Genomic DNA, 13,874 nt, shown 5'->3' with positions numbered 1-13,874 from the left:
CATCAGCAAAGGGCAACAGTGGGCAGAAGCGCATACTCCAGGATCGTGATATCCGTGCATTAATTCGAAGTGCAAGACAAAACAGGCGAGCAACTGCAGATCAATTGAGTGCAAATTTCAAACTGGGGCGCGAGCAGCCAGTTTCGTCAAACGGTCTGCCGAGAACTCCACAGAGCGGGATACCATAGCGGCCCAACGCCCTATTAAGTGACTTTACATTGGTGTTTCCATTTTCTTGTCCACTACCTGTACTAATGCTGTTAAATGCGTAAAGCACTGGATCACCCAGACCTGCTTTTTACTTGGTGGTCTGCGCAACCAACCAACCAACCAATCCAATTTTTAAAGCATTTAATAAACCGAAAAGAGCACTACTACTGCTCTGATTAGTTAAAACTTCAAATTAAATGAGTGTGATTTTCTTGATGATTTTGAAAAGTTGTCTGGACATATAGCACGCCCAGTGCACGAACAAAACCACTGCAGGAGTTTAAAACATCTCTGTCCGCTTTGCTTGCAACTATTTTCAATGAAATGCACAGCACTTCTAAATGTTGAATACTTTTGATTGTACCATAAATTGATTTCAGTGTTAAAGAAACTTCAATAAAAACTGACAGTATGCATTTGGCTTAGACTCCTGATGATAGAATTACTGATAGGATGAATTGCTTTCCTTGTCCTTTTGAAAATCACATTGACATACATATAATTTTCCTTTTTTTTTTTTTTTTTTTTTTTTTTTAAGGCTAAACAGGAAGTTCCTGCTTGGCTGGAGGAAGTAGCATTCAGTGCTCATGGGACTACTGGCTTCAATCCAAGAGGAAATGTGTTTGCATCAGTGGACTCCCGTAAAGTATGTGTGTTTACATAAGTGTATATACAGTTCAATTGTCATTAACCCTTTTTGTGTCAATGTCCTAGCCTTGCTGTCATTGCCTCAGTGACTTCATATTTTAATGGATATGTTAACACTGCATGCAAAATGTGTTGGTGAACTTGGCATTGACCTCTATGTCTTTACATTTTGGTGATTTTTAGATATGTTAATTTCTGCAAGAATACACTAATGTAGCGCCATTAACCCCTTCAACTCCAGATGTAAAAATGAAGGTGACCAGGTACCAGAATTTAAAATAATTCATTGCTATTTTTACCCCAAAAATTGCTATTAGAAAGATGATCATGTTACCCCTGTGTGCCAGTAAAACATAGTAAAATCAGTAAAACACATGTTTTGATATGTACTCTTTTATTATTATTTTTATGGTTTGAGCTGGTTAAAAGTGAAACAACTTGTATAGGAAATATTTGTCTCCTTGAAGGCAAAATTCCCATCCTATTAAAGAGTTGCAGTTGACAAGTTAGTTTTTGGTGTTTCATGTAGACATACACATTCTTCTGTTTTTTGTTTTCACTGTTTGTTTGGTTTGTCCCAAGAGGATATGCTCTGTCGCATTTAGCTGTACTCGTTTGCTTTGGTATGTATAGTGCACAGCCAATCGGAGGGCAAGGTTTTCACCAGCTATGATTTCATTATTTGTATGCCATGTTGGATGACTGTGTGGGAAGGTTGAATCCCTTCCTGGTGTCTGCTGGAATGAACTGGAGCATTTTTTTAATTATTTTTTTTATTGTTTTATTTACTGCTGCAGCACATTTCCAAAACAGTTGCAGCGTGTCCTTTTGAGTTCTGCTCTGGCTAAAGTGTATTGCAAACCAGGTGACTTGTCTTTACAGGGCCCTGGTGGGAATAGAAGCTTTGGAAATCGGGAGTCAAGCCAACCAGCAATCGCTGTGGACGAAGACGCTTGGGAGTGATTTCCTGTACAAGAACACAACTCTTATTGGAGCATGACACTTATTTGAGAGAAGTGTATTGAAATGAATGGTTTTGTTTCTCTTGTTAATATATAAAGAGCATTGTGTTTTAAAGTGCTGCTGTACTTTAAGTTAGTTCTGTTGTAATGAAAGTTGGCACTTATCACTATTTTGTTTTGTAGATGTGCAAGTTCTATGTTGGATTTAAGTTTCAACTTTATGTAAAATTTCATAAACTGGTATGCATATTCAAAAATGGGAGCATCACATGTGTGTGTTTTTACCATTGCGTATGTCAACACAGTAACTGAATTGCATTTTTTTTGGGGGGGGGGGGGTCCAACCTAGTTTTAGGGTTTTCCCATTTTAAATTAGAAGGGTAAAAATAACTAAAAACAAATGTGTATGCTGGGCATTTTATATAATTTACTTCTATTTTCATTTTTTCTCTTTGCAAAATTGAGTTTGGGATGCCAGTGTTTTAAGGGCTGGTCGGCACACATTTAACTGATTTGCTTTTATAGTGTGATCCACTTGTGTTGAGCAGTAAGTGTTTGTGTGTGTGTATATATACTCCAAGCAGTTATTTCGATCATGTCATGGTTGATATGTTAATTGTTTGAGTCTTCTTCAAATGCCATGTCTGCCTTTTGTAACTTGTCTTTAGTTTGTGTTGCTTAGCAGTGGTTTCAACCACATATGACCTAACTGCAACTGAAATAGTTTAGCTTACATTTCATGAAAAGATCTGTTGATGTACAGAAATGAATGTACAAACTAAAATTAAAGTAAGCATTCATTATTCAGTGTTTTAATTCTCATTTGTTTCTTATTTAACAAATCAAACCTTACCCTCACTCCAGCAGTGACATTACTCCTGTCTAGTGAATGGGTTACATGGATAAAGTCTTGGGGATAATGCTAGGAAGTATTACCAATGTTCAGTGTTATCTTTTGAACTGTGTCCAGCTGACCAGGAGGGATCAGTATGCAGCGGGTGTAGACTAATGGGAGAATTTCTTCTCGTGTGGTTGTCTGAGGAAGAAAGAGTCTTTACCAAGGGGCTGGTCTCAAGTATTTTAATTTCAGTCAAATTGTACATTTTAAAAGTCTGCACACTTTTACCATTTCAGTTATTACCTGAGTACACAAATCATTCTTGCTTTTATTGTTCGATTTACTCAATGTAATTGATCAATGTTAATTTAAATCTATTTTCATAACAATTGGCAACTACTAACTCTATTTCATTAGAGGAAGGGGTTTGGCAGTTTTCAATACAAGATGGAATAAGGCTGTACAAGTGTAGAAGGGTGTGAATAAATGACCAACACCTTGTCAAGGGCAGTTTTATACTTCAGTGGCTGAGGACTTGCAAGTAAAGGTTTGGATTTATCTTTGGCTATAAACATTCTGTACTGAAATCCCTATAAAAGCACATGAGAGAGTCCATTGATTAAATGCATGCTGCTTTTTTTAATGAAATTTAAATAAAAGACCAAGCAAGCCATTTTAGTATGAAATGAGTTACGATCATTGCTCTAAACAGATCTGAAAAGGGTCAACTACAGTCATACTTGAGTTTTTCTGTGTTTTATTTTCGTTTTAACGGTTTGTTTTTAAGTCTTAAGCCGCTACATCCTAATTGAGAAAAACATTCTGTTAAATTAGCGGGAAAGAACAACACAACACGAAACAGACATATTGGAAGCTACCTAGTTCCCAGGCAAGTGCGAGAACGAAATGCAAATTAAAGTAGCATCAGGGGGGAGTGATTTAATGCCATTGCTTACTCTTGTGTTTGAATAATGAAGAAGGTGAAACGGAATCAGCAAGACAATCAGGACATCAAGGTAAAAAGATGCGACTTTGTTTAGAAATTAACAGTTTAAGATTGAATCAGCTCAAAACACGGTCAAGTGAACAAAAATAACTTCAAACTTTAAAGCCCTAGTTCTTTCAGTTTCAAAGTGCTGTATCTGCGTCTTTCTAGTGCCGAATTGTTAAGCAGTTTTTCTGGCACTTACAAGTTTAATGACTTTTTATTAGTTTAATTCTGTCATCTAGGGAGGACCTTTTGTTTCTCCACATTTTCTCTCTTCCTTTACAAGAGAGCATGAACCATTTAAAAACATTTTTCTTATAACAATAGCCCTGTGTAAGGGTACTTAATACAGGTTTGAGTCCATTGCTGGGTAAGAGAATTGTGGTCGCTGGTCACGTTAGACAGGTGGTCGCTTAATACAGTTAAATAAAAGCACAAATATCATTGGGTGGAATTTAAAGTGGTCACATTAGCAGTTTTAGAGCCCAGCCCTGTGCCGTTAAATGACCTGTGCAGGAGAGTGCATTGATTTTTAAGATGGCAAGAAAGGAATGGAAAGTCCTCTTATATGGCTTCTATTGTTATTAGAAAATGGATTTTCTGGTTGTTTTTGTTGTGATTTTTATGCAGCACTAGTTTTTGTTGCCAGTAAGAGTGTTTCTCAATATTACATGAGTAATGCAGTTTGCTCATGCCACGTGTGGTTTGATAGCCTTCAGGCTTCATTATCCCAGCGGTGGATTAATGTAGCGTTGTGGGCAGCGTTCCCTCTGAGCTTTTTAGATCCTCAGAAACTTGCCATTTTGACTGAGAGGGTAAATTCAGTGAGAAACCTTCAGCCATGCATTAACCCTTTTAATATATGTTTGTTGCATTATACAATGTTGAAACAATATTCCAACACAAGTATCTCAACAATTTGACAATTTACTTTAAATTTAAACAAGACATTTATTGTGGCTCTGCCTCTGATGTTGAATCATCCTCTGATCCTATGCAGCCCTGTCGGTTGTTCTCGTAGATATAGACTACATGCTTAACTGGTGGCCCGCATAAAATTGCTTGATACTACTGCATAAAACACTGGCGTCTGCACTGCCTTCAATTGTAACCATCTTTAGGGCTACTAATTGTTCTATTTTTGGGAATACCAAATTGCGTTTTTCGAAAATGGCCAATTCCATTTGTTCCCGCTTTCTATTAACGTAGTAATAATTAAATATGGCATTTGAACATAAATGTTGGTAGTTAAAATAAGTAAATTTAAATATTACCAAAATTATTATTATTGTTTTCAATTAGACTCTTGTTGCTGTAATAGTAAATAAAGCACCTGAAGACACTTCAAACCTGTCATAATGTTTACAGACGTCACTTGGCTCATTGCTGGCATTAAAATAAGCAGGAAAACCTAACAGTTCAGAAAACCAAATATCAAGAATTATATTTACAGTCTTCCACTAACACAGTTCAGTCTGCAAATTAAGGTGTTTTGAAAATACCTGTTTAGCTTACTGCTGGCATTACAATAACAATTATTATTTGTTTATTTAGCAGACGCCTTTATCCAAGGCGACTTACAGAATACACAATAAAAAAATGTGCAAGGTTAGTAACAGTCCAGCTGGTAACAATCATGTGAGAGTAATCCTATGTACAGCACTATGATATTTAATGGTATTGACTCATTGATGATGCGAATTACAGCAAAACTTTAAGAATACTATCGCACCATCCTCATATAATCAGATTTCTTTTAGCTCAGTCTTACTGAAACTTTTTTTTTTTCTTCGTTGGTGCAGCCGCCATGTTGAGTTTCAGCAGACATGGAATGAAGTCACATGATGAATAAACGCTTAAATGTGTATTTTTGACTAATGTGCTGATTTACATTTTTACCAGTTTCAACACGCTTGATTTCTAAAACCGCCAAAGTGTGAGTATTGTGATTTTTATTTGTTTACCTGAGTATTTATACTTCTAAATAATGCAGGAAGATTTAGTATTCTATTATACGACTAGTTAAAAAACTTTAAAGTTCATGAGCAGCACCGAGCAGCACTTTCTATAGAGGCAGAATCGCCAGACGCCTGCTTCGCCTGCCCTGTACTAGATTCGCTGGTGCCCGAGCGAGCTCTGCTCTAATGCGATGTGCAAGAATGCTCTCAAAATGATAGGTTTACCTCGAGAGGCTGGAATCTCAATTGAGGTTGATTATTTATAATAACTTGCGAAAGTTAGTCAACTGAGTGCAAAGGTTGTTGCCAGTTACTGCAAAAACTGCACGCATTTCAGCCTTCGAGGGAACGCTAGTTGTGGGTATTTCCGATAGCCTTAATACTAAAAACAAATCTTCTACTTGCATGCAGCTGTTCAGTTTAGGTACACCTATTACAAAAGCAAACATAGTTTAAAATAAGTACAGCTAACTTTGTTTTTTAATTTAAGGCTTGAGTGTATTTATATAAGTTTCTGTATTTAAGTTACTGTTTGGGTCCTAACAGTTAGAGTTTGCTGTTTTGTTCAGTGTGTTCATAAAGTTTATTCAAAGCCTCCTTCCTGGCATTGTGGGGTTACTGTGATATGCTGAAACTAATCAGACTGTACAAAGTTGTTTTTTTCAACTTGTCATTCAAACTGGAGACTAGTTGTTATTTTGGTTACTGTATTGTCGCTGACAATGTATAGAACAGAGATTTTCTTTTCAAGCTGAAAAAAGGTAAAATACATGAATACTTAACTATTTTCCGGCGACTCGATTTGGAACAGTGAGTAAACATAGTTTGAATGATAACATTTGAAGTCCTTTACCGGAGATTAAGGACCTATTGACCAATTGGGTTAAATGAAATCACCAATCCATTTTGTAATTGGCGAGAGAGAACTGCATCAAGCTGTACAAATCAGTTTTCATAAAATGTATCCAATCCTATAGCTTCTGAGTATGGCATCCGGCCTTCAGATGTATAATCAAGAAACAAAACAACTAGTCATTCTGACTGCAGTCGTGTCTGGATGAAAGATAACCACAGGATTGATGTCAAAGATGGCAGTCAATGTGCATGATTAACCAAAACCTCAAAACAGGTAGTGAGTGAGCAGAATAGATCAAATCTGGTAGTAAAAATGGTTACACATTTCTGTTTTGTCAAACTGAAGAACAAAAAAAAAACATTATGTGTGAAAGAGTATAATTAAGTATGGGAATACAAAGATGGCCAAATGCAATTTTAAATAAATGAATATTATGAGGCATGTACTTAATCTTATCATTGGTAAGTCTTGTTTTATTGTCATGAATCCATAACAATGTGTAGTTCATAATTATTTTTATAACAATGTTTGATCTCAACAAAGAAACAGAAGGGAGACTACGTCAAAACAAGGGCACAACTCCGGTAAGATAGCCATTAAATGTATTTATCTAAATGCTAGTCTCAAAAACAAAATGTTGGAACTTGAAGCTACTGCACTAACAAGTAACTACGATGTGATAGGTGTTACAGAAACTTGGCTATCCGAGAGTGATGGAGACGAATATAATATTAGTGGGTATACATTGTATAGGAAAGACAGGCAGGACAGAAGAGGCAGAGGGGTAGCGGTATACATCAAAAATAGTCTTGAAGCCTGGGTGTTAAATCTAGGAGAAAAAAATGCAGAATAATGGATACAAATTCAAAGGGCATAATAGGGGCATGCTGTAGACCGCCAAATTCAGACACTAAGCAAAACAATCTGTTATACAATGCCATTAGAAATGCGTGCAGCAAAGGAGAAGCCATATTAATGGGGGATTTCAAGTTCCCCTGTATAAAATGGGAAAACCCGGTGGGGAGCACGACAGACAAAATTGAAATGACAAATGACTGCTTCCTAATGCAATTTGTGAAGGCACCGACTAGAGGGGAGGCATGCCTTGATTTAGTCTTCATTAAATAACGAAGACAGAATAACTACAACAGAGGTCAGAACCATTGGCAAACTCAGATCACAACATGGTCTCATTGGAAGTGCTTTTTAAAACCCCAAAAAGTAATGACTAAAGCTAAGGTTTACAATTTACAAAAAGCAAACTATAAAGGAATGAAACAGATTAACAGTAGATTGGAGTAAAATAGAGAAAACATCCACAGAAAAAGGATGGCTATTTTTCAAAAATGTAGTACTAGAGGTGCAAAACAATTACATCCCAAAAGTAGACAAATCATAATTGCCAAAATGGTTTAATTGATCAATTACAAAAAGTATTCAGAGCAAAAAGGCACTTGACCGAGTGTTTAAAAGGGACTAAGAACAAAGTACACGGAAAGAGTACTTGGAACTGCAAACTCAAATCAAAAAGGAAGTTAGAAAGGCCAAGAGGGAGATAGAAATGAGCACTGCTAAGGGGTCTAAAACCAATTCAAAAAAGTTTTTCCAATATTATAACCGCAAGAGAACATTCAAAGAGGAGGTAAAATGTCTAAGATACAAATAGCAAAATCATAGACAAAGAGAAAAAAAATATCAAATATTCTAAATCAGGGGTGGGGAACCCTGGTCCTGGATGGCCGGTGTCCCTCCTGGCTTTTGTTCCAACAGTGCCCTAAATTATTTAATTGGACCAATTATTACCAATTACAAGCAAGATGGGCCGAATGGAATCCTCTGATTTGGAAACTTTCTTATGTTCTTATGAGTCGATTAGTGGAGGGATTCGTACAAAAAACAATTGCATAACTAGGTAAAAGAAATCCAGGATGGGTTCAGGTTTTTGGGTAAAGTTTGTATGACAATGGTGGCTAGCTGGGTAAGCTGAGTGGCTTTGTCCACTGGTCAGTAAATGTAAACTAGATCTGGGGTTTTTTGTGCATTTTGAGAAGCTTCCATAAAGCCATTTACTAATTTTTTTTTTTTTTTTTTTTTGCTACAACCACAAAATCAATACAACCTCCACTGAAAATAAAACAAATTTGATTCCCTGTAAATTCACCTTACTTATGAGGTGAAGTGTGTGGGTTTTGCTAATGTATTAAAGTAGTACAGCAATAATAATAAAAAGGGAGAGATGACAAGTTCTAATGAAATCACACCATACCGTTTTAAAATGTTTTGTTCAACCATTTTGATGCTCTCAGCATTTAGAGAGTGTGCTATTAAAAGTGGGTTTATAGAAATTAAAGAACACAATCGAAGGTTTATACCAAAATTAAAATTCTGAAGGTCCTTTATTTTACTCAAACATTCTAAACATTCTGCTAAACTCCAGGCCCATGAACTTTTAAGCCTTGTTACAGGAAAGTTCTTGCTCTTCCCAATACCCAATCATTGCATTTCCTGTTCCTAAGAATTAGCCAGACAGTCCTTATCTCAGATCTGTGTCTTGCCGACTCTTACTAAAAACATTTAAAATGATGTACCACCATTAGGCAAAACATAGCCCTTTTGATGGACTTTGGTGACCCAAGTTGTTTACTACTGTTTGTTTGTTGTATACCAGATGACTTAATTCAAGAAGTGCTTACTGTCTAAATGGACCTTCTAAGCAGTCAAGAAGTGGGCGATGCTCCGGATGATCTAGTAAATATACATATGTGTGACAGAGATCGAATGGTGCTTGGTGTTAGATCTCCCTCTCGACCTGTGAGGGCACTGTGTAAGGGGAACGTTAAACGGTGTGGCATCTGAGGATTGGAGGAGCGGATGCGCTTGTTAAACTAGGTGTCACGAGCGAGGATATAAATAGGGGTCATAGCTGACGTGATCTGTTCCTTGGTAAATGGTTAGAAACAACCTACAAGGAACCTGTGTTACCGTACTGTAAACCGTGAGTTTGTTTTGTCTGTTAGTGTTTGTTTTAAACTAGACTTCCTGTAACACGATCCGGAGCTGTAGCAGAAGCCAGCATAAACCCGGACATCACTTTCATCCCTGCATTTCACGGAGAACTGTAAAACTCCACTTATTTCACTATCACTAAGAACTGTGTTTGTGTTTTATGTTTAGTGTTGGTGTGTAAAACTGGACTTTTTGGTTGCGGGTCAAACCCGGGGATTTACAAATACCGAGTGATACACGCTGCTGTATCACTCCATTGTTATTTACAGGCGTTTGCGTTAAGGCTCTGGACATTACCTGTTAGTAATTGTCCGTGTGATTTGTACCTGCACTGCACTCACCTGTATCCACTCGCCACTTTGCCACAATAACATTCTACTAAGCTCAAATGGCTGAAGCAATCGAGATTTCAGGAAGGTTGGGGCACACAGGCTTTCAATTTCTAGGCTGCCCCCTTGTAACTATGTGTAAATGGAATAATTTGTAGATGGATATTAATTTATTTTAGAAATGCAATTTCCCCCCACATTTATACTGTACAGATGTTTTTGTTTTAAACCTATGCCCCAAGTTACATGGAGAATGGTTTGGAACTACATACTGTAGTTGGGGAAGTTTTCAGTAACTCGGGGTCAGAAATAAAGAGTAGATTTCATGGAGGAGGACACTGCAAGTCAGTTATGCACAGACAGAAGTGTTCTTTATTGTGATCCAATCAATTTGCACTGCAGCATCAAAGTACCGCTAAATACATGTGTTTTTCCCAGCTTTAATGTAAACTGAAGACACTGTTGGGTGAATCTGTAAGGAAACTGATTTGAGCAATACAAATTTAAGTTGATCTGCTCTGCGCCTGAAACTGATCCTCAGCCCCTACCCTCTAGTGAACTTCATTGACTCTTCAGTGAGCTGGGAAACTACTGCTCTGTGTCATAGAGTTGTGAGGTTCTCATGCCCACAGTTCCCTGGAGCTAAATACTGGCAATTGTCTGCATGCCCTTAGTTTTAAGGGTATGGCTGCTGAAAGGGCCCCTTCCTGAAATGCAGCTATTTTGGTTTATTAATTGATACAACAATCTTAAGATTGATGGGTTTCTGTTCCAAAAAAAATGTAATCAAAGTACTGTAAATTGTTTATTAGGAAGGAATGATGAAAACATAATTTAAGAAGCAGATGTTGCCTTCCCTTTTAGATATGGAAACATTATCCATTGATGTTACATTTTCCATCTATTGCCAAACTAGCCCTTTACAATTCTGTAGCCTTTCATAAACAAAACAAAAGCATTTCCAGTAAAGAACAGCAATACACTGCCTACTGTAACCAAAAACACTGCACAATAACAAATAAGTGTGCTAATATAAGAATTAATGGAAAAATATGAATTAAAATAATTAATTTATATTACACTATGCATAGTCTTTTTTTTTTTTTTTTTTAATATGTAAAATGCTACAAGTGCATTCTGTAATTATGACCAGTCCTCTTTTGATTAATTAGGTCTGTACAAAAGCAGATAAAGAATGGAATACAGTAAAAACTGTCTAATCCAGCCCTGCTACAAACCGGTGTCACATGAAATACTGTCCACTGCGCATGGAGAGCACGCGCGATTTCATATCGAAGCCACATGCAATACTGCTTATAGTGAAATAGTGGCTGGAGGAAACAGGCACTTGAATCAGAATTCAGCGCAGTGAAGTTATGGTCATATATATGCTTTCTTTGAATAGTGTATTTTAGAGAACCTAATTTCATTAAATTAAAAATAAATAAACAACAAAAGTTAATAAGTGTGTGTATATATATATATATATATATGTGTGTATATATATATATATATATATGTGTGTGTATATATATTATATATATATATATATATATATATATAATGTATATATGTAAATATATATACACACACAGTCACAGACAAAAGTATTTGGGCAGTTAAAAAAAAAAAATAAGAAAAACCACAAAGAAAGTGGTTTCTGTAATTTCAAATTGTTCTATTGAAAGATATAAATTAGAGATTCAGCTTTATAATAAAACACATTTTTACTTAACATGCATAAAATTGCAAAAACTAATTTCATACTTTGACAAAAGTAGGGCAGTCAACATATTTCTTATGAAACCCATTTGTTGCTAATTATTGACTATTATCATGATTGAAAACCAACACCTGAAAATTATAGAATAAATAAATATCATAATCATCAAGTGCTGAAAAATAAATTGGAAATTTGTGATTCAAAAAAAGCAACAAAAATGGTTAAAACTAAAGAGTACAGCAACAATCTCAAAATGGCAGTGATACAACTAAACAAAAAAGGAGAAACTAGCAGAAAAATAGCACAAAGACTTGGTTTACCAAAAATCACTGTGTGGGCTGTTATTGACAAACACAGCTGTGCAGGAACTACTGCAACTAGATCCAGGAAGACCAAGAAAGATTTCTCAAAAATCTGGAAGAATCGTTCGAGCCTGGCAAAATCCTGCGATACTGCAAAAGATTTGACATAAGAATTGATGGTCAAGAAATTCATGTGCAAACAATTCAACAAACCTTAACACGATATGGGCAAAAACCAAGATGCAAACCTTTGTTATAAACAATACACAAAGGAAAGCCATTGGAGTTTTCCATTGAATACTTTGAAGAAGCCTGATGATTTCTTCAACCAAATTTTATGGTCAGATGAATCTAAAATATAACTTTTCACCAAGAAAGCAACAATATGTTTGGAGGTAGAGAGGGGAAGAATTTAAAGAAAAGTTCATCATGCCCAGTGGTAAACATGGTGGAGGTTGTGTGATGGTATGGGCTTGTTTTTCTTCCTCAGGCACTGGTGACCTTTGTATTGTAAAAGGATCTGAATACTGCAAAATATCAAGATATTTTACACACCCATCTGTTACCCAGTGCTAGAATGCTTATAGGACGGAAGTTTGTATTCCAGCAGGAATTTCTGAAAAAAAGGAAGATTACAGTTATGGATTGTCCATCTCAGTCCCCAGACTTGAATCCCATCGAGATGTTGTGGATTGACTTGAAGGCTGCTGTTGCAAAAAGGAAACCAAAGTCAATTGCAGAACTCAAAGCTATATGTCTTGAGGAATGGGCAAAAATATCTCCGGAAAGATACTAGGAACTGTTTTCAAATTACAAAAAAAGACTGCAAGCTATAAAGGAAGCAAAGAGTGGGCATACAAAATTAAAAATAATGTGTAAAAAAATAATGTAATTGTATGTAAAAATAATGTGATATCTTGTAACAATTGTAAGTCACCCTGGATAAGGGCGTCTGCTAAGAAATAAATAATAATAATAATAATAATAATAATAATAATAATAATAATAATGTAAGGATGCCCAAATACTTTTGTCAAAGTATGAAATTCGTTTTTGAATGTTACTAGACTGGCACTACCTCCTCTACGCTCCCCTGCCTCCAGAGCCCGCTCCTTCTCCACCCTCGCCCCGCAGTGGTGGAATGACCTTCCTACAAATGTCAGGACTGCCCAGTCCTTGACCTGGCCTTCTCAAGACTCACCTCTTCAGACAGCACCTGTAGAACTCCTCTTTTCCCTCTGGACACTTTATCACTCCTCCTTAAATGCGCTTTACTTGCTCTGATCTGCCCCCTATTTTACTGCATTTAATCATGTACTTTAGAGTATTGTAATCTGTCACAAGTGTTAATCTGTAGTATTTTGTATTTAATTATATCCTGATGTAACTATCACTGACACTGTTATCTGCACCGTTATTGAATCGTATTTTGTCACATATTTGTACTTGCTTGAACCAAAGTCATTGTATTTTATCTTGCTCTTAATTGTATTAATACTTGTACTGTGATTCTTGAAATGTATTTTTGTTTATGACTGTAAGTCGCCCTGGTTAAGGGTGTCTGCTAAGAAATAAATAATAATAATAATAATAATAATAATAATAATAATTTGTTTTATTATAAAGCTGAATCTCTAATTTAAATCTTTCAATAGAACAATTAGAAATGACAGAAATCACTTTCTTTGTGGTTTCTCTATTTTTTTTTTAACTGCCCAAATACTTTTGTCTGCGACTCTGTATATATATATATGTGTATACACAGCAAGGGTAATATACCAGTTCAACTTGGGCAGCAAATAAATGAGTCAACATCCATACAGCAAGATTTCTCTTGAAACAAAATGTGCGCTTATCAAAACTAGGCGAACGCTCAACAAAACCAACACAAAAAGAGCAAAGTGAAAAGTTCAAAATGCAAGGCAAACCGTTTCAGACATTCTGAAAATAAAAGATCCCAATTCAAAAGCCAACACAGAGAAACCAGCGTAGTGCCTGAACCCCCAATGCAGGGACAGTACCAAGAAGCTTTCTATGGGAATGGTTTAAACAGG

At 36.1% G+C, this 13,874-nt stretch overlaps 1 protein-coding gene across 4 annotated transcripts in view; it reads left to right on the top strand.

Moving 5' to 3' along the window:
* LOC117962538 (probable ATP-dependent RNA helicase DDX4) overlaps positions 1-2,623 on the top strand; it is a 28,860-nt gene extending 26,237 nt beyond the window's left edge. For all 4 annotated transcript variants that reach the window (XM_059012821.1, XM_059012826.1, XM_059012817.1 and 1 more), the window contains 2 exons: positions 749-856; positions 1,741-2,623. In XM_059012821.1, the coding sequence (XP_058868804.1) occupies positions 749-856; positions 1,741-1,821 (189 nt within the window). In that variant the 3' untranslated portion in view covers positions 1,822-2,623. The remainder of the gene's footprint in view (positions 1-748; positions 857-1,740) is intronic.
* Positions 2,624-13,874: the final 11,251 nt, after the last annotated feature.

This window comes from Acipenser ruthenus, chromosome 1 (assembly GCF_902713425.1).
Source record: "Acipenser ruthenus chromosome 1, fAciRut3.2 maternal haplotype, whole genome shotgun sequence".
NCBI classification, from domain to species: Eukaryota; Metazoa; Chordata; class Actinopteri; order Acipenseriformes; family Acipenseridae; genus Acipenser; species Acipenser ruthenus.
This window is presented reverse-complemented; position numbering and strand designations above follow the sequence as displayed.